Raw genomic sequence first — 27,813 nt, 5'->3', positions numbered from 1 at the left:
GAATAGTGATGTGTCGGTCGCGAACGTAACGGCTCTGGGAGCCGGCTCTTTGAAGTGAACGATGGGAGCCGGCTCCTGATTGGGGGAGCCGCTTTCTCTCTCTCTCTCTCTCTCTCTTTTTTTTTTTTCTTGAAGCCGCACGTGATTGGTCAATATGCGTGGTGTTGTCGCCTCTGTGTCTGTGCTTCGTGCGCTCACTGCGCTGAGCAGAGGGGGGAGGGGCGGCAGTTACACACACAATAGCAGCACACGAACAGGACCGTCAGAAGAAGCCGAATCAGTCCCTCAAAGCTGAGGCACTTGGTGTTTCTGAATGCCAATCTTCATTAGACAGGTTATTTGGATGCTGATCTTTTTCTTTTTGTTTTACATTTTTTCATTTATATTTTGTTGTGTTGTGTTTTTCAGAGATTTTGTATTGATTAAAAGTTGAACTGTGAATAGTTAAAAGTTTGTTCAGTTTTAGTTTTTTTATTATTATTTATTGTAGCACTGAAGAGTAAATATTGTTAATTTATATTTTGTTGTGTTGCTTGTTTTTAAGGGATTTTGTATTGTTTGGCTTTAAATTTGTTTTGAATAAAAAAAGTTAAAAGTTTAAATTCCTTAAACCTATAATTTCATATTATTAGTAATATATTGATTAAAGCAATAAAAAAAAATCTGAAGAGCCGTTTGGGAGCCGAAAGAACCGGCTCTTTTTAGTGAGCCGAGCCGAAAGAGCCGGTTCTCTAAAAAGAGCCGGAATTCCCATCACTAATGCGGAATGGACAGAGCATTCAAGAAATGGTGCACCAAAGAAAGACCGAGCGATCAGAAAGGGCCAGGAAACTCCAGATGCGCAACCAGATTGTTTGGGACAGTCTGGCAGCCTCAAACAAGGACCAGGCTACTGCTATGGCCCTGAAGGAGGAGCAGAGACTTGCTAAAGATGTGGCTAAAATAGATGCTAAAGACACAGAGCGGCTGAAGCAAAAGAAGGATGAGAGAGCTGCAATGCATCAGTCAAATTCTGCTAGCAGACAGTTCATGATGGAGTTGAAAAAGCAGAGGGAACAAGATGAACGTCAGCTCTGTATGAACCAGCTGCAGATGGACAAAAACGCTGACGGGTTGTTCATGGAAGAAACCAAAGTGAAGGCTCAGAAAACCAAAGAGAACAACATCCAAGTGAGTAAATTCAATGCCAACATGGCAAGTCAGAAACAAGCCCACCTTCAGCAGCTGAAAAGGGAAGAACATGAAGCTGAAGCCAGGAATGCAGAACAGACTGCTATGGAGGAGAAACAATTCCAGCAGCGTGTGCAGCATGATCTTCACAAGGCTTCAGAGAAGCTACAGAACAAATGTGGAGAACTCCAGAATTTGCAGCTCAGCAATAAAAAGACTACCCACCTCCCACCCATTTCCAAAGAAAGATTAACTGTAAAGGGTCAGACTTGCCTCTCCTCTTCACCTGATGACTCTGAGGTTCAGGTGCCCTCTACAATTGCATCATATACTTGCCTCCCACCAATTTCCAAAGCAGTTAACAACCGAGGAGAACATCAAACATTTTTGCATGAGCTTCAACGGAATAGCGATCTCAGGGAATACAACAGCAAACTCCAAAGGAGGCATATTGACACGGAGAATGCAGAAATGCTAATTGAAAACAGGGAAAGACAGCAAGAAATGGTTGAACATGAAAACCGCAAGTATGAAAGTCAGATGCGGTATGGACAGAGAACTGAAGAAATGGTGCACCAAAGAAAGACTACACACCTCCCACCCATTTCCAAAGAAAGATTAACTGTAAAGGGTCAGACTTGCCTCTCCTCTTCACCTGATGACTCTGAGGTTCAGGTGCCCTCTACAATTGCATCATATACTCGCCTCCCACCAATTTCCAAAGCAGTTAACAACCCATTAACTGCTAAGGTTCCAGCTACAGGAGGGCGTTGTGAAAATTGTGCACTGACCAATGAGCGACTGCCCAGACATGGCAGGCCTAAGATTGAGAAAGAGCCACAGGGTGGCAAACCCCCCCCGGATCACAGATACTTATCTGCAGATACTTTTCAGCCAATGCCCAGACTTTGCAGGGGTACGGTTGAGACAGAGCCACAGGGTCGCAACCCCCGCATGTGTGGCAGGTGGAGTGTTGTTGTTTCTGTGGTTGCTTATTTAGGTGGGGGGTTTAAGCTTGTGTTATTCTCTGTTTGTTCTTCTTTTTTTTTGGTGTTTGTTTGTATATTTGTTTATTTTGTTTTAATTAATGATTTAGTTGGTCAAGGGGGTGCTTCTTATTGTGTGGTCTGGTTTGGGTGGGTGAGTGTTGCGTGTGTGCGTTGTGTTTTAATAGTGGCCTTCTGTATCTTTCTGTTCGCCTGAGTGTCCCCTCTTTTGCATATGCGGTGTTATAATTTGGTTTGTTTCTTTTTTTTTTTCAGGGCAGGATCGGAGCGGCAGACGTCCCTGGTGGTGGTTTCCCCTTCACTCCTTATCGTTTGGCGTGGCACGTGGTGATTTGGGTTTGTAGTGGGTTTTTTTTTGTGGTTTGGTCCCCTTTTCCCTTTCTTTATTTGTCTGCAAAACCTGCGCTAGCCTTGCCCCTTGTCGTTTTGTTGTACTGTGTTGCCGCCCTTAGCTTTGGTCATTATTTTGACACTCAGGCTACAGAGGATATAGTTGTGTATGATTTTAAGCATTGCTGTCATTATTAAATAAATATTGTCGTTGTCATTTGGATGTCCGTCATCTGTCCTTCCAGTGTGACAAACCTGTGTGACCTTATCGTAATAGACGTGCTGACTGGAGTTTACTTCCTGGGGTGCAATTCCTCAGGTGGCGTTGTCGGGCAACCTTCCTCCTGCCTCCCCATTTGGCCACACATGGATCACACCTACTTATCTGCAGATACTTTTCAGCCACTGCCCAGACTTTGCAGGGGTACGGTTGAGACAGAGCCACAGGCCTAAGAAAACGAGGCAGCTGCAGGGTCACAACGTGGAGCAGCCCTCTGAACCTCGCTGTACTCGCTACAACATGAAACCTCACCCCCCCCCCCCCCCCCCCCCCTCTCCTGGGCTATAAATATGTAAGCAAGCAGAGGAACAAAATGAAATAAGATGACCAGTCAGACCAACTTATTTAATTCCTGTCCCATCTGCTCATTTAACCACTTTTGTTGTTTGCACCGGTTCCTTACAGTCAGGTTCTGATTCATTCCAGTTCTTTGTACGCTATAAAAAAAAAGCTGTGGATAGCAGATACTGTAAAAATCACATACTAATTTGTGATCAGACTGATATACAAACTTGCTGGGGGTTTTTTCCGCTTTTTTTTTTCCTTCTGAAGGTTGGGTAGTGTTTAATTCATTTGATCCAAGTTTTTAGCATGTTCCTGTCGAGGGAATCACCAGTTAGCTGACTGTTTTTGCCTGAAACAGATGTGGATATGAGTGGAATTTGAGGATTTACTTCCCACCAAAACACCAACTTGTTAAGAGCTGCTTCACTGGAATGAAACCGAGTTGATTACCGATGTCATTACACACATTACATATGACACAGTGTACATAAATTTATTTTCTTTGTTCAGTCAGTAGTTTCAAGCCTCGTCCACAGTGTAGGTTAAACGATAAACAGAAATCAGTGACATAATTACAATGACCAGAGACTGTATACAAACTGACATCATTGAAATAAATCGGATTGGGATCTAACAGGAACTGAGTGTTTCTGTGACTTCCTGTAAAGACTGAAGGCCATTAGAAACCATCCGACTTTTAGCATTTTGTCTGGGCCCCCAGTGCTGCTGCTGCCTGTTCTTGAGTGCTTTCCAGGTGAGGCACAAATTTCAAACAAGCCTGTCATTTCCATTCAGAGCAGCAGGGCGGCAGTAGAAGCAGGAGTGAACATCGAGTTAAGTCTGTCTGATAAAATATGAACCTCTTATGATGATGATGATTAGTAGTAGTAGTAGCACGGACGTGGGGGGACACACAGGGGACATGTCCCCTGCACTTTTTCAAAAGGCCGTTTTGGTCCCCTGCCGCCCCTTACCGTCCAAAAACAATGTTACGCTATTCTATAGTAAACAGAGAGCCGTCAAGCACTAGGACCAAGCGGAAAACGGCCGCTCAAGCTGAAGCCTGTTTCCCTTAGTTTAGACCGCCCACAAGCTCCTCGATTGGCTCTGCCGTTTCTTGTGTGATTGGCCGTCCCTGCTGTCACTCCACCTTGTTGCTTGCACACCGATAAGATATAAGATAAAGAAGATATATGCATGTTGTTGTGTGTATCTTATTAATATACACTGGGTGTCCATCGGGCTCCATGTAGTAGTAGTGGGAGCAGCCATTTTGTGTGCTGACAATAATTGTGATTCATTAACACAGTATAGTTTTATTGGTTATCAATGAGTTGGTTCATTGGTAATGGGAGCAGCCATCTTAGATGATCAAGATGTAATCATGGAAAAGACTGCAAGTCAGTTGAGCAGCTGTGCACGTTACCATAGAAATACCCCCCCTTCTCTCCCCAGCCCCTCCCTTTCCTGTCAGCCAGTGAGGGTCACACTGAGAGAGCAGAGAAACCTCCCGGAAAAAAGAGGTAGGTAGAAAAAGGCCCTCGAACACATACTTCTTGCGACCAAACGAAAAGTCGCAAGGCAAAAATTCTTTCACCGTGAGCACCAGGTACTTGTGTACTAACATCATGCTGAATTTCATCTTTCCCGGTCAAAGGATATTTTCGTACAAGCAGGACAAATTTAACATGGGAGTCAATGAGAGGAGAGAGGCGCGCTCCCTGTGCTTGAGGAGCTCCTGACCAAAAAGCATTACTGATATGGCAATGAGTGGCACGACACACCCGGGACGAAAATCCCTGCGTTTTGATCTATAATTTGCGTATGTGCAATACACACTGCGGCCACAGCTGACCCTGTTCCAAAAATCAATTTAATATATGGTTCCCAGGTAGAGGACATATCAGATATTAAACTGATGAGAACAGATACTACACTTGATCTTAGCCAAAAGGCCGAGAAGCGTTAGCAGTTATCGGCCAAAGTGGGCGAGTTAGCGTCCTGACTGTGACTCTCACTCTCGGTTGAACATAACTCCTATTACTACAAATGAAATATCAACAGAAGTGGGTAGGGTGTTCTGCGACTAATCGGCACCAAAAAAGCTCACAAGATTCTAGACTTAAGTTACGGAGCATTTCTTTGGTAAATGCGGTTTGAGGCCATTTCTGGTCACGTGATGTGCTACTATTAAATAAGATATCAGCTATGAATGAGTGCGTTAAAATCCAGGCGATAGAATTCTTCATTTATTCAATTTAAATATACACTGCTCAAAAAAATAAAGGGAACACTTAAACAACAGATAAGCTCCGGTTTAACTCTATTTAACGCTATTGTGTGGTCATACGCGGGACTCCAAAGAATTATAGTGAATTTTTTTTTTTATTGGGTTGTGTTTTCTGCTTATTTCACTCCTATCTTTCTTCCTCACACTCTTCTTTCTGAACAGTGAGGCGAAACCCCGAGCACGCGATCACGAATCGTAACAAAGGGGTACGTGGCGCCCAAAGGCTTTCGCTCATTGTTCTCTTCTGTGGGCACGTAAGCCACGTCACGTGGGTTATCACCACCTTGGTTCTGAATAATACGCCTGGCGTGCTTTTCTGTAGCCATGTTGGTTTTGCTGAGTCATCCCTCGCATGTTCATTTGCTGCTTTGTGTGCTGAGTCACCATTTGTGTGGTTGTTCACCATTTTGTGGCAGAGCTACAGTCAGTGACCGACCTCAGCTACGTACAAAAACATATACAAGAGATACACACAACACATTCAGCATAATAATACAAGAAACAATAATTGGAAATGTACAACATGCAGGCAGGAAAAAAGATAAGCACGCTTCATCAGAATTTGAGAGCAGAGGGAAAGCTTCTTAAGGCTCGTTGGCAGAAAATGCAAGAGCCAAAAACAATGGAGGTGCAGCCAATGAAAAAAAATTATGTGCTTACAGAGGAGGACTTTCGAGGAGGACTCAAAACAATTTCGCAGAAGCAAATCCATCAAATTTAGGTAGACTATGCTTGATAACTGAATATGCTTAAAGGAAAAAAAACCTACATCACTTTCCCTTAATGAATTTTCATTTATTTTATTTTATTTGTTTCAAAAAGGATTTTCAGCTCATTTGCAGCAGCCTTAGATTGCTTCTTAGTCAGGATGGTGACTCCTCTTCATAGCCCTGTATAAAGGGTGAAAATAAGATGCAGTTATTGAGTTTTTATTAATAAGTTATTAAAGTCGTTGACACAAACTAACGTTTGCTAGAAAAATGTTATCAACTTAAATTGTCTGAAGTAATTAAATAATTGAGCTTGTGAACACATGAATACCGTATGATATATTTTAGCTCACCTTTAATAGGAACAGCGTTGCACTTAGTGGGAGCAGTGATGCTGCGCTTTAGACCGAAGCATGGCTGGCAGGTCAGGAGTGAGTTTGGTGGTTGAGATGCGAAGGACATCACGGAGGTGGCTGTCGGTCATTTTGGTTCTCAGTCTGCTTTTGTTCAGAGTTAACAGAGAAAACGTTTGCTCGCAAATGTATGTTGAGCCGAACAGACTCATCATCCTTTTTGCGTGACGGCGCATCAGAGGAAACTTGATCGTTTCCAAGCGCTGGTAGAAGTCGGGGAGGGAGAGCAGCTGATGCTGATTCTTCAGAGAGTCATCACACTGCATTTCGATAAGCTCCAATTGCAGACTCTCTTCCACTTCTTCTGCATCCATCAGGAAGGGAGTTGAGAACAGCTTGATTTCTTTCTCAATGGCAGAGAAATCTTGGAAACGCTGACTGAATTGTGTCTTAAGAGATGTGACCACAGACACATATTTTTCTTTTTTTGCAGAAAGGTTGGCGTTTGGAAAACCACACTTAATTTCGGACAGCGTGGGGAAGTGCGCAACATTGAAATTACGCAGTTGTGTCTCAAAGAGACGGAGCTTCGCGCCGAATGCTTTCATGTGCGCGTAAAGCTGCGGCACAAGCTGGTCTTTGCCTTGCAGGCTCTTGTTCAGTGTGTTAAGATGACCAGTGAGATCAACTAGAAATGCCAGGTCTGCCAACCACAGAGGGTCACTTAGTTCACGGAGAGGCTTGTCCTTCTCTTTCAAAAACTGATCAATTTCCGATCTCATGGAATAAAACCGCTGCAGCACGGAGCCGCGGCTGAGCCAGCGCACATCACAATGGTAAATAACGTCCCCGTATTCAGCATCAACATCAGATAGGAAAGCTTGAAATTCTCTGTGATAGAGCCCCCGTGCCCGAATTATGTTCACAGTTTTCACAACTGTATTCATCACATCATCAAGCTGGACTGTCTTGGCACAGAGGGCTTCTTGGTGGATGATGCAGTGCATTTTAACGGCCTCACCTCCGCTGTCCCGTACCTTGGCGCACACCATTGAGGCCACTCCTTTGCGCTCGCCTGTCATTGCCGGAGCCCCGTCCGTTGTAACTCCACACAGTTTGTCCCATTTAAGATCCATTTTGTCAATTGCATCTGACACAGCTTCAAACATGTCCTTTCCCGTTGTTGTGCCCTTTAGACTCCTCAGATCAAGCAGCTCCTCCGTAACGCGAAAGTTATCATCCACTCCTCGCAGAAAAATCAGCAGCTGAGCGGTGTCTGTAGCATCGGTGCTCTCATCACATGCAATGGAATAAAAGTCAAAGGTACAAGCTTTATGTGACACTTGGTGTTCTATGTTAGCTGACAAATCTTCGATTCGCCGCACAACTGTGTTTCTGGACATGCTCACGTTGTTAAATTCCTGCATCTTTTCTGGGCACATCGTTTCTGCGACTGTGACGAGGCACTGTTTTATAAAGTCGCCATCTGAGAAAGGTTTCCCGTGCCGTGCTATGAGTTCAGCTACCTTGTAGCTAGCTAATGTCGCACTTTCTTTTCTTTTGTTAGCACGGAGAAAGCACTGCTGTTGAGCTAGCAGGCTAGCTGCCATCTGCTTAACTTTCTCTTCCCGCTCAGCACCAGTGTAGGACGTGTAGGTCTGATGCTTGGTTTCATAGTGTCTTCGTACATTATAGTCTTTCATGACTGCAACACTTTCATGGCAAATCAAACAGACACATTTCCTATTGACTTCCATGAAGAAATATTCATTTTCCCACCGTGTCTGAAATTTTCTGCACTCACTTGCTATCTTGCGTTTCTTTGGTTCTCCCATTTTGGTCACTCGCGGCAAAAGTTTTCTTTTATTCATTTTATTTAGGGGAAAACCTATATAGGATATAGGATATCCAACATTTTTGCATGAGCTTCAACGGAATAGCGATCTCAGGGAATACAACAGCAAACTCCAAAGGAGGCATACTGACACGGAGAATGCAGCAATGCTAATTGAAAACAGGGAAAGACAGCAAGAAATGGTTGAACATGAAAACCGCAAGTATGAAAGTCAGATGCGGAATAGTGATGTGTCGGTCGCGAACGTAACGGCTCTGGGAGCCGGCTCTTTGAAGTGAACGATGGGAGCCGGCTCCTGATTGGGGAAGCCGCTTTCTCTCTCTCTCTCTCTCTCTCTCTCTCTTTTTTTTTTTTCTTGAAGCCGCACGTGATTGGTCAATATGCGTGGTGTTGTCGCCTCTGTGTCTGTGCTTCGTGCGCTCACTGCGCTGAGCAGAGGGGGGAGGGGCGGCAGTTACACACACAATAGCAGCACACGAACAGGACCGTCAGAAGAAGCCGAATCAGTCCCTCAAAGCTGAGGCACTTGGTGTTTCTGAATGCCAATCTTCATTAGACAGGTTATTTGGATGCTGATCTTTTTCTTTTTGTTTTACATTTTTTCATTTATATTTTGTTGTGTTGTGTTTTTCAGAGATTTTGTATTGATTAAAAGTTGAACTGTGAATAGTTAAAAGTTTGTTCAGTTTTAGTTTATTTATTATTATTTATTGTAGCACTGAAGAGTAAATATTGTTAATTTATATTTTGTTGTGTTGCTTGTTTTTAAGGGATTTTGTATTGTTTGGCTTTAAATTTGTTTTGAATAAAAAAAGTTAAAAGTTTAAATTCCTTAAACCTATAATTTCATATTATTAGTAATATATTGATTAAAGCAACAAAAAAAATCTGAAGAGCCGTTTGGGAGCCGAAAGAACCGGCTCTTTTTAGTGAGCCGAGCCGAAAGAGCCAGTTCTCTAAAAAGAGCCGGAATTCCCATCACTAATGCGGAATGGACAGAGCATTCAAGAAATGGTGCACCAAAGAAAGACCGAGCGATCAGAAAGGGCCAGGAAACTCCAGATGCGCAACCAGATTGTTTGGGACAGTCTGGCAGCCTCAAACAAGGACCAGGCTACTGCTATGGCCCTGAAGGAGGAGCAGAGACTTGCTAAAGATGTGGCTAAAATAGATGCTAAAGACACAGAGCGGCTGAAGCAAAAGAAGGATGAGAGAGCTGCAATGCATCAGTCAAATTCTGCTAGCAGACAGTTCATGATGGAGTTGAAAAAGCAGAGGGAACAAGATGAACGTCAGCTCTGTATGAACCAGCTGCAGATGGACAAAAACGCTGACGGGTTGTTCATGGAAGAAACCAAAGTGAAGGCTCAGAAAACCAAAGAGAACAACATCCAAGTGAGTAAATTCAATGCCAACATGGCAAGTCAGAAACAAGCCCACCTTCAGCAGCTGAAAGGGGAAGAACATGAAGCTGAAGCCAGGAATGCAGAACAGACTGCTATGGAGGAGAAACAATTCCAGCAGCGTGTGCAGCATGATCTTCACAAGGCTTCAGAGAAGCTACAGAACAAATGTGGAGAACTCCAGAATTTGCAGCTCAGCAATAAAAAGACTACCCACCTCCCACCCATTTCCAAAGAAAGATTAACTGTAAAGGGTCAGACTTGCCTCTCCTCTTCACCTGATGACTCTGAGGTTCAGGTGCCCTCTACAATTGCATCATATACTTGCCTCCCACCAATTTCCAAAGCAGTTAACAACCGAGGAGAACATCAAACATTTTTGCATGAGCTTCAACGGAATAGCGATCTCAGGGAATACAACAGCAAACTCCAAAGGAGGCATATTGACACGGAGAATGCAGAAATGCTAATTGAAAACAGGGAAAGACAGCAAGAAATGGTTGAACATGAAAACCGCCAGTATGAAAGTCAGATGCGGTATGGACAGAGAACTGAAGAAATGGTGCACCAAAGAAAGACTACACACCTCACACCCATTTCCAAAGAAAGATTAACTGTAAAGGGTCAGACTTGCCTCTCCTCTTCACCTGATGACTCTGAGGTTCAGGTGCCCTCTACAATTGCATCATATACTCGCCTCCCACCAATTTCCAAAGCAGTTAACAACCCATTAACTGCTAAGGTTCCAGCTACAGGAGGGCGTCGTGACAGACCCCCCCCGGATCGCAGACACTTATCTGCAGATACTTCGCAGCCAACGCCCAAACGTGGCAGGCCTAAGACTGAGAAAGAGCCACAGGGTGACAGACCCCCCCCGGATTGCAGACACTTATCTGCAGATACTTCGCAGCCAACGCCCAAACGTGGCAGGCCTAAGACTGAGAAAGAGCCACAGGGTGACAGACCCTCTCCGGATCGCAGATACTTATCTGCAGATACTTCGGAGCCAATGCCCAGACGTGGCAGGCCTAAGAAGAAGAGACAGCTGCAGTGTCACAACGTGGAGCAGCCCTCTGAACATCGCTGTCCTCGCTACAACGTGAAACCTCACCCCCCCCCTCTGGGCTATAAATATGTAAACAAGCAGAGGAACAAAATGAAATAAGATGACCAGCCAGACCAACTTACTTAATTCCTGTCCCATCTCCTCATTTAACCACTTTTGTTGTTTGCACCGCTTCCTTACAGTCAGGTTCTGGTTCATTCCAGACCTTTCTGTGAGGCATTTACAGGTTTACGCCGGGATCTTCGGTTTCCCCCCTCAATTATCTGGGTGAAATTAGCAAAAATATATTGCTAATTTTAGCTGGATAATGGGAAAAAACAAGTCAGCGGCAACAAATATACAATTTCTGACCTCATATTTTCATCTCTGACATTACCTTTTCCTTTTCATCTTTCCCTTCATTTTAATCTGTTTTAATTATTCTGCTGACTGCAAGCTTTCCTTCCATTTTGTTTTAGGACACCATGCAGTCTCAGTGCTTAGCACTGGTTCCTTACAGTCAGGTTCTGGTTCATTCCAGACCTTTCTGTGAGGCATTTACAGGTTTACGCCGGGAGCTTCGGTTTCCCCACTCAATTATCTGGGTGAAATTAACAAAACCCAATGCTAATTTTCGCTGAATAACCAGAAAGGTTAATAATTAAATAAATAAATGTACATATCAAAATAAAAAGAGAAAATACAAGTAAATAAATATCTAATATTTGTATTTCATGTAAAACCAGAAATTGATAACCCTGTTCAAAAATAAAATGCTGCGATAGATAAATATATTTAAATAATAATAAGTCTATAAAATTAGAAATCACAAGATAAAATCCAGACTGAATAAATGGGTTTTCAATTTTACTGAAATAATGACTACAGATACAGAGATAGATTTAACTCTTACAAACCTATATCTATAGAGCTATAGATCTTATGATCAGGCAAATTTCCTTTGCCTGTGGCGCTGGTCTTCATGTCTCCTCTTGTTGTTACCTACCATGGAAGCTTTGGAAACAGTAAGAGAGCGACTTACACAGGACGACTCCCTCCAGGACAGAACAAAACTCAGACCAGAACACATATGCCAACTTCTGGATTTGTGCCAGAAAAAAAGTATGTTGGACCTTAGTTTTAATTGTGGAATATACCACTAATAATTTAATGATACTTAAAGGTGTGGAATGTAGAATATTTTGGTTACTGTTTGTAACCACACAATCTAAAGCTGTTATTGGCTGGAAGCTACAAAGTGCTGCACAAAGGCTGCTGCCCAGAAATGTGTGTTTTGTATGAGTAGATACATTCATTAGGAAATTGCTGCATATTACGCATTAAAGGCTATAATGTGTGTGGCAGGACGCAATCGGTGGTCCGATCAGTTTCAGCTGGGTTGGGATTTTGGCCAATCATTGTGGGAGGAGACTGCTTAAAAGCGGGTAGAGAGCACCTGTTTTTTTTTTTTGGCTTGTCAGAGGCTGGGTCGTAGCACTTCCTGGCATTCTCCCAGTTCCGTCCTGGCGTGGTGGTAGAGGCCATTGGGGGTGCGCTATGCTCCACTGATTGCTCGCTGCGGGTTGTTTCTGTGCGGTGTCTATTCCTCTCCTCCAAGCTGTGTCGTCCAGGACTGCCTGATTGGGGGAAGTATAACCCAGCTGCTGCGCAGTGTCGGCCGATCAGCGAGGGGAACCACTGCTGCTTTGCCGGGGATTGTTGGCTGCAACCGCGGCTAACGGCTTTGCCTCATACCGGAGATCGTTGGCTGTAACAGCGACTAACTGCTCTGCCTCATACCGGAGATTGTCGTTGGTGACAGAGATTGCCCGCTTCCACTTTACGCTGGATGCGGCGTGCCGTCAGAGGGATTAACTGCTTGTCTCGCCTTGGGCTCGATTGCTTTGCCCCGGGCGTGCGCCGTCCCACTGCAGCCGGCTTGGCCTCTGGCTGGCCGTTCGGCCGGTTGGAGCTTCTCCCTGCGGTGTAGCCGATATACATCCATATGTATATGTTTGCGTGCACTACTGTGTGCGTGTGTGTGTATGGCGAAGAGTGAGTAGCGGGAGATTATTCTGGTGTGTGTGTATGTGTCTATAGTTTCCTTTTTTTTCCTTTTCGTTTGTTTTGTTTTCTTGGTTAGTGGTTGTTTGTTTTTCTTTTTATAACCTGTTGATTTTTGTGGTTTCCCCCATTCAGGTGCTGAACCTACGGTGGTGGATGGTCCTGGTGGCGGTGTCCCTTTTGTGTTTTGCACGTCGGGTGGATTTTGTTGTCCCAGTTTTGGTTTGCTTCACGTGTGGTGTTCCAGGGGTTCTCTTTTTTTTATTATTATTGTCTGGATCAAGCCCAGGAGGTTCAGCCCTGATTGGTTTTCTGTATTATTTGAGCGACAGGTTTGTGTTTTTTTTGGATTCATGTATTTTCAGTGTTTGGTTTCTTCTTTTCTTTTATTGTAAATAAAAGGATTATTTTTATTGAAATACGGTCTCTGCCTCAGCTGTGGCGAACCTGAATATTACCGATCCTTGGGGAGTTAGTCCCCCGGAAAGAATTCCCTGGGTGAAACTCCCAGGGTGGCGTTGTCTGGCAACTGGTGTTGATTTCCATAGCCCCTTTTCTCTAGCACGCGGAGGTCTCGACCTCGCGCCGCCACATGTGCATTGGATTTTGTTGCAACAGTCTGTGTTTGTCCATCTTCCTGTCTCAACAGGACGATTCCCTCATGCAGCTCCAACATGAAATGGAAGCACCAGACCCCAACTTCTGTCCAGCAGGTTAATCAATCACTATTGTGGTCTTGCTATCACAACTCCTCTTCTATAGCATGGTAGTCTGTTTTCGTGGTAATCATCTCATGTTGGTGTCAACTGTGCATTACAGCTCATTGTTGCTTGTCATTTTAAAGCTGCGTCCTTTCACTTCTTTCATTTTCTACTGACTTTGTCATGCCTGATTGTGATGGGAATTTGGGACCTCTGACCATGTTGCATTGCGGCTTGGTGTTGACTTGTTACACCACTGGGTAAGATCACACACTACATTATTTATTTGTTTCCAAACACACTGGATTGGCCAACTGTGCACACAACAGCATACTCAAAGTTGAAGTCCAACACAAAAACAAGGAATATCATTCATATGAGGTTCCATTGAAGTGAATGGGAAGAGTCAATATTTGTGGGACATACCGTATTTTCTGCACTATAAGGCGCACCAGATTATAAGGCCCACCTTCAATGAATGGCCTTTTTTAAAACTGTTTTCATATATAAGGCGCACCGCATTATAAGGCGCATAGGATAGAAGCTACAGCAGTGGCTCAGGTTGCGTTTTGCGTCCACTAGATGGAGCTGCGCTAAAGGGAATGTCAACAAAACAGTCAGATAAGTCAGTCAAACTTCATTAATAGAATACAAACCAGCGTTCTGACAACTCCGTTCACTCCCAAAATGAATAAACAGCTGTGTTATTGTTTTTCCCGAGGTAATGTCAGCGACATAGTATTTTCGCGACACAGTTTATCTTTTAACAACAGCAAGGTATAACAGGTAGTGCAACATTTTTATCACGTAGTGGACGGGAACTTTTCCTCGATTCAATAAACACGTAAAAGAAACAGTCCGATACCGTTACGGTAACTCAAATGTAAGTGCAATAACAATATAGTAACTCTCTATATAGTGCAAAGTAATAACAATATAACAACCCCGTTCACTCCCAAAATGAATAAACAGCTGTGTTATTATTTTTCCCGATGTAAAGTCAGCGACGTAGTATTTTCGCGACACAGTTTATCTTTTAACAACAGCACGGTATAACAGGTAGTGCAACATTTTTATCACGTAGTGGACCGGAACTTTTCCTCGATTCAGTAAACACATAAAAGAGTCTGATACCGTTACGGTAACTCAGACGTAAGTGCAATAACAATATAGTAACTCTCGAAATAGTGCAAAGCAATAACCATTTAAAAATAACTCAACGTTGCTCAAACGTTAATGTCCATATTCACAATATGACCAACCTTGTTCAGTTGTGAACACACAAAAGAAACAGGTAAAGCTCACTTTATCGGTTCATTCCTCATCCACGAATCCCTCGAATACTTCTTCTTCAGTGTCCGAATTGAACAGCTGGGCGAATACGGCATCCAACATGCCCGGCTCCGTCTCGTCAACGTCGTCATTATCCGAGTCAGCGTCGCTGCTGTTGTCTGGTAGTTCAGCGTCGATTCCAGCCTTCCTGAAAGCTCAGACCACAGTTGAGACTGATATATCAGCCCAGGCATTTACGATCCACTGGCAGATAGTGGCGTATGTCGTTCGGCGCTGTCTCCCTGTCTTAGTGAACGTGTGTTCGCCCTCCATCTAGCTTTAAATGCCCTGTTGACACCAATATCTAGCGGTTGGAGTTCTTTTGTCAATCCACCCGGAATGACGGCAAGCACTGAATTAGTGTGCTTCACTTGTTTTTTGACTCCATCGGTGATATGGGAGCGCATGGAGTCGCAGATCAATAGGGACGGGACTGTGTGGAAAAAGCCAGGGAATGTCAACAAAACAGTCAGATAAGTCAGTCAAACTTTATTAATAGAATACAAACCAGCGTTCTGACAACTCCGTTCACTCCCAAAATGAATAAACAGCTGTGTTATTTTTCCCGAGGTAATGTCAGCGACGTAGTATTTTCGCGACACAGTTTATCTTTTAACAACAGCAAGGTATAACAGGTAGTGCAACATTTTTATCACGTAGTGGATGGGAACTTTTCCTCGATTCAATAAACACGTAAAAGAAACGGTCCGACACCGTTACGGTAACTCAAACGTAAGTGCAATAACAATATAGTAACTCTCTATATAGTGCAAAGTAATAACAATATAACAACCCCGTTCACTCCTAAAATGAATAAACAGCTGTGTTATTATTTTTCCCGAGGTAATGTCAGCGACGTAGTACTTTCGCGACACAGTTTATCTTTTAACAACAGCAAGGTATAACAGGTAGTGCAACATTTTTATCACGTAGTGGACGGGAACTTTTCCTCGATTCAATAAACACGTAAAAGAAACGGTCCGACACCGTTACGGTAACTCAAACGTAAGTGCAATAACAATATAGTAACTCTCTATATAGTGCAAAGTAATAACAATATAACAACCCCGTTCACTCCTAAAATGAATAAACAGCTGTGTTATTATTTTTCCCGAGGTAATGTCAGCGACGTAGTATTTTCGCGACACAGTTTATCTTTTAACAACAGCAAGGTATAACAGGTAGTGCAACATTTTTATCACGTAGTGGACGGGAACTTTTCCTCGATTCAATAAACACGTAAAAGAAACAGTCCGATACCGTTACGGTAACTCAGACGTAAGTGCAATAACAATATACCGTATTTTCACGACGAAAAGGCGCACCGTACGAAAAGGCGCAGTCTCAGTTATGTGTGCAATTATTGTATTTAACACACAGATAAGGCGCATCTGAAGATAGGGCGCGGGTTTTATATACACGTTTTATATACACGTCCGCCCCTGTGTGTATTCATATACTACGTACGCCCGCCTGACAACACACACGTGCATATTTAAAAATAGATCGGGAGCAAAACTGAGTTTGGTTGTGCTTTATTTAAGTATTAATTACAACAACACTAAAACAAGCACATTACCGGTAACAGTCACTCAAACCCATTGAAGTCCTCATCCTCTGTGTCGGAATTGAACAGCTGCGCTAAATCACACATGGCAGGTTCACGTTCCTCACTGTCAGAGTCAGAGTCCGTGCCGTGCGGCTCCCCAGAAATGATGCCGACTTTAGCAAAAGCTCGAACAACAGTGCCAGCAGACACGTTAGCCCAAGCAGCTACAATCCAGTCACAAACTGTGGCGTAACTCGCCCGGCGCTGCCTTCCAGTCTTTGTGAAACTGTGGTCTCCTTCGGTCATCCACCGCTCCCACGCCGCTCGCAGCCTCACTTTGAACGGCCAGTTCACGCCGATGTCCAGCGGTTGGAGTTCCTTCCTCAGACCTCCCGGAATCACAGCAAGCGTAGCGTTCATCTGCTTCACTTGCTTTTTGACGTCGGCGGTGAGATGGGCATGCATGGAATCACAAACCAGCAGCGATTGTGATGTGTGGAAAAAAACCACCCGGTCTCCGTACATACACCTGCCTCAGCCAATCCTTCATCATTTCCTCGTCCATCCAGCACTTTTCGTTTGCCTTAATAATGACGCCTGCTGGAAACGTCTCTTTAGGCAAAGTCTTTCTCTTAAAAATCACCATCGGCGGCAGTTTCTGTCCGTTAGCATGGCAGCCGAGCACAACGGTAAACGAAGCCTTTTCGTACCCCGTTGTGCGTATCGCTACCGTGCTGGTTCCCTTCTTTTCCACCGTGTGACTCACCGGGATGTCGAACGTCAGCGGCACCTCGTCCATGTTGGTGATGTGGCTCGGCTGGATGTTTTTGTCGGCGATGTGTCTGCTGCAGAAACAGCGGAAGTTCGCCAGCTTCTCACAATAATCCGCCGGACGCTGCTGCGCTACCGTCGTCCTGCTCCGGATGGAGAAATGGCACCGCTTCATGAACCGGAAGCACCAAGACGGACCTCCGTGGAAATGTTGAATTTTCATTTCCTCCGCTAACTTTACTGCTCTAAGCCGAATGGTGACCGTCGAAACGCTCCTCCCACCCGCTCTTTGCTCGACGATCCATTGCTCCAGTCTTTCCTCCAGCTCTGGCCACCTTGCCAACTACGTAATGTCAGCGGTGTAGTATTTTCACAACACAGTTTATCTTTTAACAACAGCGAGGTATAACAGGTAGTGCAACATTTTTATCACGTAGTGGAGGGGAACTTTTCCTCGATTCAGTAAACACGTAAAAGAGTCTGATACCGTTACGGTAACTCAGACGTAAGTGCAATAACAATATAGTAACTCTCGAAATAGTGCAAAGCAATAACCATTTAAAAATAACTCAACGTTGCTCAAGCGTTAATGTCCATATTCACAATATGACCAACCTTGTTCAGTTGTGAACACACAAAAGAAACACGTAAAGCTCACTTTATTGGTTCATTCCTCATCCACGAATCCCTCGAATACTTCTTCTTCAGTGTCCGAATTGAACAGCTGGGCGAATACGGCATCCAACATGCCCGGCTCCGTCTCGTCAACGTCGTCATTATCCGAGTCAGCGTCGCTGCTGTTGTCTGGTAGTTCAGCGTCGATTCCAGCCTTCCTGAAAGCTCGGACCACAGTTGAGACTGATATATCAGCCCAGGCATTTACGATCCACTGGCAGATAGTGGCGTATGTCGTTCGACGCTGTCTCCCTGTCTTAGTGAACGTGTGTTCGCCCTCCATCTAGCTTTAAATGCCCTGTTGACACCAATATCTAGCAGTTGGAGTTCTTTTGTCAATCCACCCGGAATGACGGCAAGCACTGAATTAGTGTGCTTCACTTGTTTTTTGACTCCATCGGTGATATGGGAGCGCATGGAGTCGCAGATCAATAGGGACGGGAGTGTGTGGAAAAAGCCACCCGGTCTCTTGACGTAAATTTCTCTCAGCCACTCACTCATCTCTTCTTCGTCCATCCATCCCTTCGAGTTAGCCTTGATAACGACGCCGGCTGGAAAGTTTTCTTTTGGCAAGGTCTTCCTCTTGAAAATAACCATGGGTGGTAGTTTCTGGCCATTAGCCTGGCAAGCGAGAACTACAGTGAAGGACGACTTCTCATTCCCTGTGGTGTGAACATTCACCGTACGTGCTCCCGTTTTATCCACAGTGCGCTTAAATCTGTTACTTCGGCCACGGCCCCTGACTACGGTAGCCACGATTGACCAATATTGATCCATAGATAAGACGCATCGGATTATAAGGCGCACTGTCGGCTTTTGAGAAAATTTATGGCTTTTAGGTGCGCCTTATAGTGCGGAAAATACGGTAAGTGTCTTGTGAACGTTTGAGGCTAATTGGCAGCAAATCCCATAAGTTGGCCCCTGCCAACAAAGTTTGGAGTTTGGAGTGGCAAATTGAAATAGGCCAAATAAGACAAATAAATAATATAAGTCTATATGTAAATTACATGTAATGTATATATAGTCAATGTCACCAATATATAAAATAAATAAGTCAGACTCATGAGAGTATAATGTATACTACATTTTTTCATGTATGTCTAATACATTCTTACAGATGGAAGCACATCTTTTTGGAACATTAATGGTGCATGCTGGTACTGTACAGACAGATTGTTTCTTGTTAATATGACTCAGGACCTTCTAAGAGGTAAAAAGCAGTTCCCACTACTAACATTATAGGAATATTATTTAAACATGTATATAACTTCAAATGCCCAGCCATCAATAGTGTATCAGTAATATCTTAACAGTATCACTCTGCTTTCAGGTTGACATGCTCTCCTTTTTCTATTCAGCCCACACATGTTCACCCTCAGCACCAGCTCCCCCCAGGGCTGTGTGCTACTGCCCTGCTCCTCACACGACTGCTCAGCACAACATCCGAGCTGCCTGATCGTGAAGTTTGCGGATGATACAGCTGTGGTTGGCCACATTGTCAACAGTGACGAGTCCGACTACAGGCAGGAGGTGGTACACCTGGAGGGTTGGTACAGAGAAAACAACCTCTGCATCAATGTGAAAAAGACCAAGGAGATGATAGTGGACTTCAGAAGGGGCAGACATCTCCCCTTTCCTCCCCTGCACATCGGAGGGACAGTGGTGGAAGTGGTCTCCAGCTTCAGGTACCTGGGTGTCCACATAATGGACAACCTCACCTGGAGCAGCAACACTTCCTGCCTCATCAGGAACACGCACCAGCACCTCTACTTCCTCAGGAGGCTGAGGCGTGCTGGACTGGGGAGCTCAGTCCTGACATCATTCTACAGATGTGTGGTGGAGAGCTTCCTGTGCTCCTGCATCACCATGTGGCCCGGCAGCTGCTCTGCGGCAGAGAAGAAGGCTCTGGGAAAGCTCCACAGAAGACTGTGGGACGTAGCCTATCCACAACCACGGACATTTACACCTCCAGATGCAGGATAAGGGGCTCTTGCATCATGAAGGACCCCACCCACCCATCACACAAACTGTTTGCCCCTCTCCCTTCAGGCAGGAGGCTGCGAAGCATCAAGAGCAGGACCACCAGACTGAGGAACAGCTTCTTCCCAGAAGCTGTGAGACTGTTGGATTCTGGAGGTCGTCTGTAGCCCCTGCTGCTACCCCATACCTTATACCCCACCCACCCACACACACACACACACACACACACACCCTCCCTTCCTTGACAACCACCCATGGAACATTGCACAATGCAGCCATTTTGCACAGAACTCTGCACTTCTCATTTCATTTGCACTACTGTCATTTGCACTACTCCGCCATTTGCACAATACCGCAATACTGCTGTAAATATTGTTGCTCCCTGTTCATTGTTTATATCTTTTTTTATTCTGATTGTTTTTATATTTATATAGTGTTGTTTTATATTTATAGCATTAGTATTTTGTAGGTTATTGGGCTTATACCGGGACCGGGGAAACTAATTTCATTCCACCTCATGTTTCTACATGTGTGAACTGACAATAAAAATTCTTGAATCCTTTAACACATGTTAAGCCATATATCATATCAGTATTGTTCTGTATTTTTTTATTTTTTAATGTCACCTCTTGGAATACCTTTCTTTCAAACACCTCAGGGGGTTGACTCTATGACAGTAAATTGGACAGACTGATTAAAACATATGGAGCAGTGTTGCTTTTAATGAAGTCTTGATGATAATGCTAACAGTTTGGGTAAAAATAATGATACTGGCATTGCAAATGTCTCACCCTTTGGCTAGAGTTCAATTACATGGCATTATATAATGTGTTGCCTGCCTTCCAGGCTCCATTATATGGTGATGGAGTGTAGATAAACTAAAGAGTAGCATCTGGTTCATTCTGCCTGTGAAAGACAGTTTCAGTCAAACAAACATCATCCTGGTTTGTAAGAAGGAAAATAAACTTTGCGTTTAAGCGATCTGATACGAAACAATCAGTCATATAAAAAAATCAATGATTGCTGCAGCATCTATTTTTGAGATATATTCAAATATATACTGTGTTTTGTATGTTCTCTCTGTGCAGCAATTAAGCATATTGCTTGATTTCATGGTGGGGACTGTGGTGACTGACATCGACCTTTCAAAGCACAGCCCATATCACATTTGTCCTGGAGCAGACTGCATAATGGCCAAAATGAGACACAATAATGGTAGACTGTGGTAGAATTCAATTTCCTGATTATTTTGTTATGTTTGTAATTACAGTATGTCCACTTGGCACATGGATTACTTTTAACATAGTGCAGTTAAGAACCCTCACATCAGAGGCAAAAGAAATGACCTGACATTTCCATAATGGCTGACTGTAGTCGTTTTTTTTTCATTTATAGCGGCTGTCATTCTGGCTGCTCCTTCAGCATACAAATCCATTATTTCTCCCGGAAAACTCATAATTCATAAGCTCATTACAGAGGGTGTGAATTAAACAGGCTGCATGCGTCCTTTGTGCAATTTCCTGATCAGGAGTGGCCTAGTTTTGAAAGTCAAGAACAGTTTCAAAAGTGTTTATTCTTCCAACTTCTAGAGATTGTTCTAGTGACTTTGAAAACAGACTCCTTGTTTGTCCTCATATAATGGAAAGTTGAGATCACACAAAGGGCTTGTTCTCAGGATTTTCTGTGCACTCCACCTAGCCATGTTATGCCTCAGTTTATGTCACACAGGCCTTTGTGTGCCTTTTCAAAGTCCTCTCTTTTACCACCAGTGCACCGTTTCACTGGAAAAAAAGTTGCAGTGGTTGAATATTGTCTTACAACCAGTGGGGGGCAGGAGTGATCCACATTTCACGCTTTGTGTAATCTAATGCCTCCAATCTAATTTGGGGCAGGAGGTGCAGCAGGGAGGATGTCTTTAAGCTCCACTGCCTCCATAGACCCAGATACATCAGGGAAGGTCTGCTGCTCCAAGGTCAGCCATCTGAGGACCAGCACTGACCGCAGCTCCTCTCCTCTTCCACTGATGACTGCTGGACTAATTGGCTATGGGTTGCTTCTGCAACATTGAAAATGAAGCTGAAGTTAAATGACAGCCCCTCTGGACTATCTAAGATGCAGCCTTTTAAAGGTCCCATATGGCAATTGTCAGAGCCAGGGCTGTTTGAGTGGAACTCTCCATATCCTATTTCATTAGCCTTGTCTGTTGTTGTGGATGAGATGTAATGTGGTGGCAAAGTGTATCTCAACACCCTCTCTCTGCTCCTAGCTGTGAGATCACCACCAGGGCAAGTAAACCAAGTCATGGATATTGAGTTTATTCCCTCCCTGTCTTTTGTGTGTGCTGATTGATGGCACATAATCTATTAAGAGGATTTGGGATAGTTTAAAATTGAGGGTGGAGGTGTCTGAGAATTAGCTTTCTCAATGTCAGGAAATTCTGGTTGAAAACTATAAGAACAAAAGGTGAGGGTAACTTTAGGAGTAATCTGGGAAAACTCATTAGCTGTGAAAGCTGTTTACCAGCAACATACAGTCTCTGTGTTCATAGATAAGCATTTCACACAACCTTTTGACACTGGAAGGAATGGAGGAGACATTTTCAGTCATCACAGAGCCATACAAGCAACATCTATTTTATCACTCACCAACCTCAGCCCTTAGTCATCCCTGCAGGTTGTTATACCAGCTATGTGTAAGCTGAAACGTAGTATTATCTTAAATGTAGTGAAGGAGTTAGCATCAATTCAATTCAATTCAATTTATTGCTAAGACTGGAGACCCTGAACCACCATCCAAAAAAATCATTAACAAATGTCATTATCATAATTAAAGGAACAATTCACCTTAAAATGAAAATTCGGTCTCTCTATTTTATCTACTCAGCCCCATGCTGTTGGAAAGTCGGGTGAAGTTTCTCAATCCGCAGAACATTTCTGGAGCTTTACAGCAAAACATTGTTGCAGGATTTTCAGAAACAAGTGAAAGGATGGATGTGGAAAACTATTGGTTGTACTAACTAACTAACTGGAGTTATACTTTTTTCGAATGCAATGAATAATTAATTATTATTTGTAAAATGGTTCAAAAGCTTTTATCTTGTAGTCACATGTACTTGTATTATATTGTCAATTATCCAATTACCTAGAATCTTTCTATAGAATAGGCATAGTTAAACCCAGGGACATGTTTTATTTTTTCAGTTCCCATGAAAATTTACCTTCACTGCTACTTTTGTCGCCAGATATGGCATGATTTTATCCATAGCCATGGTACCCATAATCTCAACCCTAACAAGAGCTAAAGAGCAACGGTCTCGTGACGTTTCATACACAGTGATCTGGGGATTATGAGAAACAGTGTTTGTTAAAGTAGATACAAGTATATTACATCATTTTTAAAAACTAACCAATCTATTCAGTTGAATCTTTTCTAGAAATATGGTGTACATTTTTCTCTGTGTTACTAGAACGCCAGAAGGAAATCGTGTACGTCAATTACTTTTTTCTACCAAAGCAGCAAAGGTGTATGGGTACCAGTTTGAAAGAGAGAAGGCCATGTAAGAAATACTGACCTTGCAACTTGTAGCTTGCCTTCGGAAATTTACAAGACAGTGAGGTCCTTTATAGAGAATTTACATTGGAAATCATTTTGATCAGACAAGTCTGAGAGAAGATTCATCTTTGTTGCTTTGTTTCTTATTGGATTTCATTTTGCTTCATGTGAAAGGGTTCCGAACTGTTGGCTTCCAAGAATTTGGTGGCCATTTGATAAGAGAGTCCAGTAATGATTTGGCAGTGCTCACACCCCCCGGAAGTGGGCAGCAGTGACAGCTGGGAAAGGACAACAGTGTGCGTTTCTGTGTGGACATGGTGAATGTCAGGCAGATGTAGAGGAAAGCCCATCAAAGTGTAGCTGAATTAGTTGTTATTTATGCTTTCATATGACCTTCCCTGGAGACTTTAAGGCCCTCTCCAACTTTTGAGCCCTTTGGAGACCTGATCTTTTCTGTGGCAACAAGAGGAATCAATACCTTGATGCCTAAATGCTAAAATTAAAGTACTGATTTCAAAGTTTAATTTTAATTCCTTTGATTCTTGATTCTTGTGGACACCCAGGTACCTCCATTCCTTGATTCTTGCAGGTATAAAATGTGTCTGTCTGCATTTAGCACATTTGTGCCATACCTCTACCATACCTTATGTGTAACAGTACAATGTAAACATTGTATTTCGAGAATAATGATACATATTTGCCATTTTGTTTCATCTCATTACTCAAGCTGAAGTGTTCATGATAGCCATTTTGGGAGGGGCTACTTCACCTTTGAGTAGTGGCGTTCAGTGATGTTTTGGGCCACTCAGCACAATGGAAGCTGTACACACCTTCTAGGATGAAAAATGCAAAAAAGCAATTGCCCAGCAGTCACAAAGAAACATTGGAAATCATTTTCTATCCTTTATTTATTATTATTTTTTTTGGAATAATGTTTCTGTCCCTCTTTTAGTTATGCAGATGAGAGTAGTCTGAAACTAAAACACAGAGTTAAAAGTCTTTAAATCACTCCATTGATCTGGGAGGAACTGGTGACCACTCTCACATTACACTATTTATATACAGAGTCTGCCATATTGCACCATCATACTTCTACAGTAGCCCAGAAAGGACAAACCAAACACTGACTCTTGTGAGGGCCGTTCATGATTTTTTGCATTTTCAGTGTGTTACAAGATGACATAAGGGATGTTCTGTTCACTAAATCCACATGCTGAACCTTTAAGCAGACGTACAGTAAGCTGTATAGTGGCATTGATCTCATCTGTATTGCAACAAGGGAAACAGCTATCAGGGAGCACAACACCAGACCTGTTTGAACTGCTGACAAAGTCTTTGATGCAAAGGTCTGGAGCCAGGCTTGCTGTTACGCGGTATCATTATTATGTGTATCTGTATGTGGGATCTGTATAAATCATAGATAGTTCAAAGTAATTACAAGCTCAGTTGCAATTACCTTAAAACAGTCATATATACCACAACATCATTACTGGAATTCAAAACAAACAATGACATGTTTTATTGAGCTAAATGTTTTTTTTAATTTAAGTGAGATGTTTAAAGCCTGCCAGGCTATTTTAGGAAACAGGAAGAACAAATCTTTGAATGATCATTAATAATCACAAAAGTACACCTAAAAAAAAAACCAAAAAACAAAAATGAAAATACATCATGTTGGAAGGACAGTGTAGTTCGTTCATAGATTTTCTTGATTCCAGATAAGCACATTTTGATGTTGGTAAAATGTATTTGGAACTGCCTAATTTATATTTTGCAACACTGTGCTGATCCTTGAATAAAAAAGGAATTCTGCTTAAAGGTCAGACTCACCCTTATAAGACCACCTGTTCAACAGGAATTGGTTTGCTATCTTTTGTATATGTAAATAAGGTAATTTACTCAAGTGTAAAAATGCGGAATCATAGCAGAACATCTGCAGAAACTTAAAGAAATAGCTGCTGGCAAATGTTTTCCATCCTTTTTCTGAGTATTACTTGCTTTTACCTTGACCCTTGTGGAAAGGGCACTTGCACCACAATCTGTCTGATAACTACCATCTGTCGTCAAGTGCATCTGTGGACTTGAACTGAACCCCACAAATCTCAGGAAGTGCTTGCACCATACTGAACAGCACCTCTACACTCTGGAGAAATCCATCCACATGCCACTCTTTGGGAGTTTTAAAATATGCTTGCAGTATATATATATATATATATATATATATGTGTACCGTATATATATCATTTTAATCCATAAAATGCAGAGTTCCGTAGATGAATGAAATCAGCAGAACAGTGTCCTTATTAAAAATCAGGGAAACAAGCTAGTTCACACGGACGTCTGGATCCTCCAGCATGTGCTATGAGTTTCTCAGAGACCAGTGAATGCTTCTTACACCAGAGCATAACAGGGTGTGTGGGTTTCCGCTGAAGGCTTTGCGCTGGATATAGAGTCATGAATATTTCATAATTCGTACCTTTACTTTTTACTGGTCTCCGTTGGCGTAGCCTGCTGGCTACCTTTCCCTTGTCACATGCATAGTGCAGATGTACAAGGGGGAGGTATTTGACAGTTTGTTTGTATAGCGACATCATAAGGACAGCCCAGCCTGCCTCAGCATGACTATAATACATGAAAAGCCACAGTGACAGTGTGGTGCAGAGGAGGCGATTCCAGCAAGTTGACATGCTGTTTATCAGCAATGAAAAGGCAAATAGGAAGGAGACACGAAACAGACACAGATGCTGTAAAAACAAGAATTCATGTATGTGTGAGTGTCCTCTTCCAGCTTTCTCAGCATGTGTTTGCAGAGGTGAAAGGAGCTTCTCAGTGCTTTGCATGTATCAAAATCCTCAACTTATTTAGTAACAAAAAAAAAAAAAAAAAAAAAATGACATAGCATGTCTAAGGTTCAGGTTACATTTATAGTTGCACATGTGCAATAGTGAACAATGCCTTCCACATTAAAGAGCCTCATCTGGCACAGAAAGTTAGTCTTACTAGACATGTAAAGGTAACAAATGCTCTAGTTAATTCAGATGGGGTGAGCATGTTAACACTAATTTTTACTTAGTTCTATATACTATGCATTTCAACATACTGTAAATGACAGTGGTGATTTGAACAGTGAGCTCAGCTGCAAAAAATATTTTATATGAAAATTAATATAAACTTAACTCTACACATTTAATATTAGAAGAATGAGATGTCAGGGGTCCTCACGACGGGAATAGAAAATTCTCTTTTATTTCAATGTCACGTGGTATAACAGCAACAATACTAAAGTCACTTAATAACATAATAAAGCTGTTGTGGTTTAGGGAGGGAGTATTTTACCATTCAGCTGATAGCCACACAGTTGACAGTGTACCAGGGAATGAAGCATGAATAAGCCAGCTGATACCATTATTATATTTTCTAAACTAAATGCTTCTCTATTTCCTAATTTTTGCTCTATAATTTATGATATTGTTCATTTATTTTTTATACATTTATCTATAAGGAGAACTATAATCAGTTTCACTCTTTCTTCGGCATATGTGTGGCTGAGATATACATTTGTATTCTATGGAGTAAGCACTATAACATGCTTATGTTTAGATTTTTACGTTGAATTTCTCTTCACAGTTTGAGCCTTCTGATTCTTAATTGGACATGTTACAGGCATTTCTTGGTTGTAAATGACCTTTGTAGGGACTCTGTGGTACCATTTACACTTGATCTTAACATCTGATCTGTATCTGGACACATTACCTTATGATTCACCTTTTATCTCCACATTGTGATTGTATCACAGCAGATGGAGCTAGTGGACAAACGTGGCCTGTCCCAGGTCAAAGGAAGCAGTGTCAGGGATGGATTTCATTTTATCATTTTATTTTTGGTGATGGAAGACTTAATAGCCATGGCTACATTTTTCCCTTAGACTAGAGTGTGCTCACACTATAAAGACTGCACTGTAAATCCCACTGAGATTAAATCACAGATTTGGTATGGCTGTTACGACCACATTATGATCGAAGTGTTCTAAGTGCATTTATACTGGCATTAAATAGGCCAAATTCAAAATTTTCTACATTTTAATTCTACAGTTAACTGCACTGAGAACTCTGAGCTGACAGATGTGCAAACAGTAACTCTCGACATCTTTGTGATTTCTCACAGTTTGACAGTCTTGGTGTTACATTTAAGTCTGCCTTATTCTTTGGTTGGGACATTATAGCAATCACCAAGACTGCCTGACCTTTTTCACCCAGGCAACAGGGCTAAGATTCAGTCTTTTATTAAGATGGTTCGGCTAGAATTTTAACTAGAAAATCAGACCATATTACACCAACTTTAGCTTTACTTTGCAGGGTCCTAATCCACGATGCTTCTGATGACTCACAAAATTGCATACCGGTGTGAAATCCTTAACCTTTTTCTTAAAGCTGACTTCACTTCACTTGGCGTAGTTTTTTC

General features: G+C 42.6%; 1 protein-coding gene and 1 pseudogene across 1 annotated transcript; one reads left to right on the top strand and one right to left on the bottom strand.

The window, feature by feature from the left end:
• The first annotated feature begins 1,541 nt into the window (after positions 1 to 1,541).
• LOC124057691 (trichohyalin-like) lies at positions 1,542 to 11,004 on the top strand. Its single transcript, XM_046386178.1, has 3 exons — positions 1,542 to 1,740; positions 9,295 to 9,923; positions 10,293 to 11,004. The coding sequence occupies exons 1-3, from the start codon at positions 1,642 to 1,644 to the stop codon at positions 10,846 to 10,848; spliced, it is 1,284 nt and encodes a 427-aa protein (XP_046242134.1). The 5' UTR covers positions 1,542 to 1,641; the 3' UTR covers positions 10,849 to 11,004.
• Positions 4,879 to 5,039, bottom strand: LOC124058616 (annotated as a pseudogene).
• Positions 11,005 to 27,813: the final 16,809 nt, after the last annotated feature.

This window comes from Scatophagus argus, chromosome 4 (assembly GCF_020382885.2).
Source record: "Scatophagus argus isolate fScaArg1 chromosome 4, fScaArg1.pri, whole genome shotgun sequence".
NCBI lineage: Eukaryota > Metazoa > Chordata > Actinopteri > Scatophagidae > Scatophagus > Scatophagus argus.
Note: the sequence above shows the minus strand (reverse complement) of the source record. Positions and strands in the feature narration are given on the sequence as shown.

What these genes read in the sequence shown, in the direction of transcription:
- LOC124057691 (XM_046386178.1), top strand. Translation starts at nt 1,642, where the DNA reads ATGCTAATTGAAAACAGGGAAAGACAGCAAGAAATGGTTGAACATGAA. An exon ending in GACAGAGAACTGAAGAAATG is followed by an intron (nt 1,741 to 9,294) that starts GTGCACCAAAGA and finishes ATTCAAGAAATG; the next exon opens with GTGCACCAAAGAAAGACCGA. An exon ending in CCACCCATTTCCAAAGAAAG is followed by an intron (nt 9,924 to 10,292) that starts ATTAACTGTAAA and finishes TTCCAAAGAAAG; the next exon opens with ATTAACTGTAAAGGGTCAGA.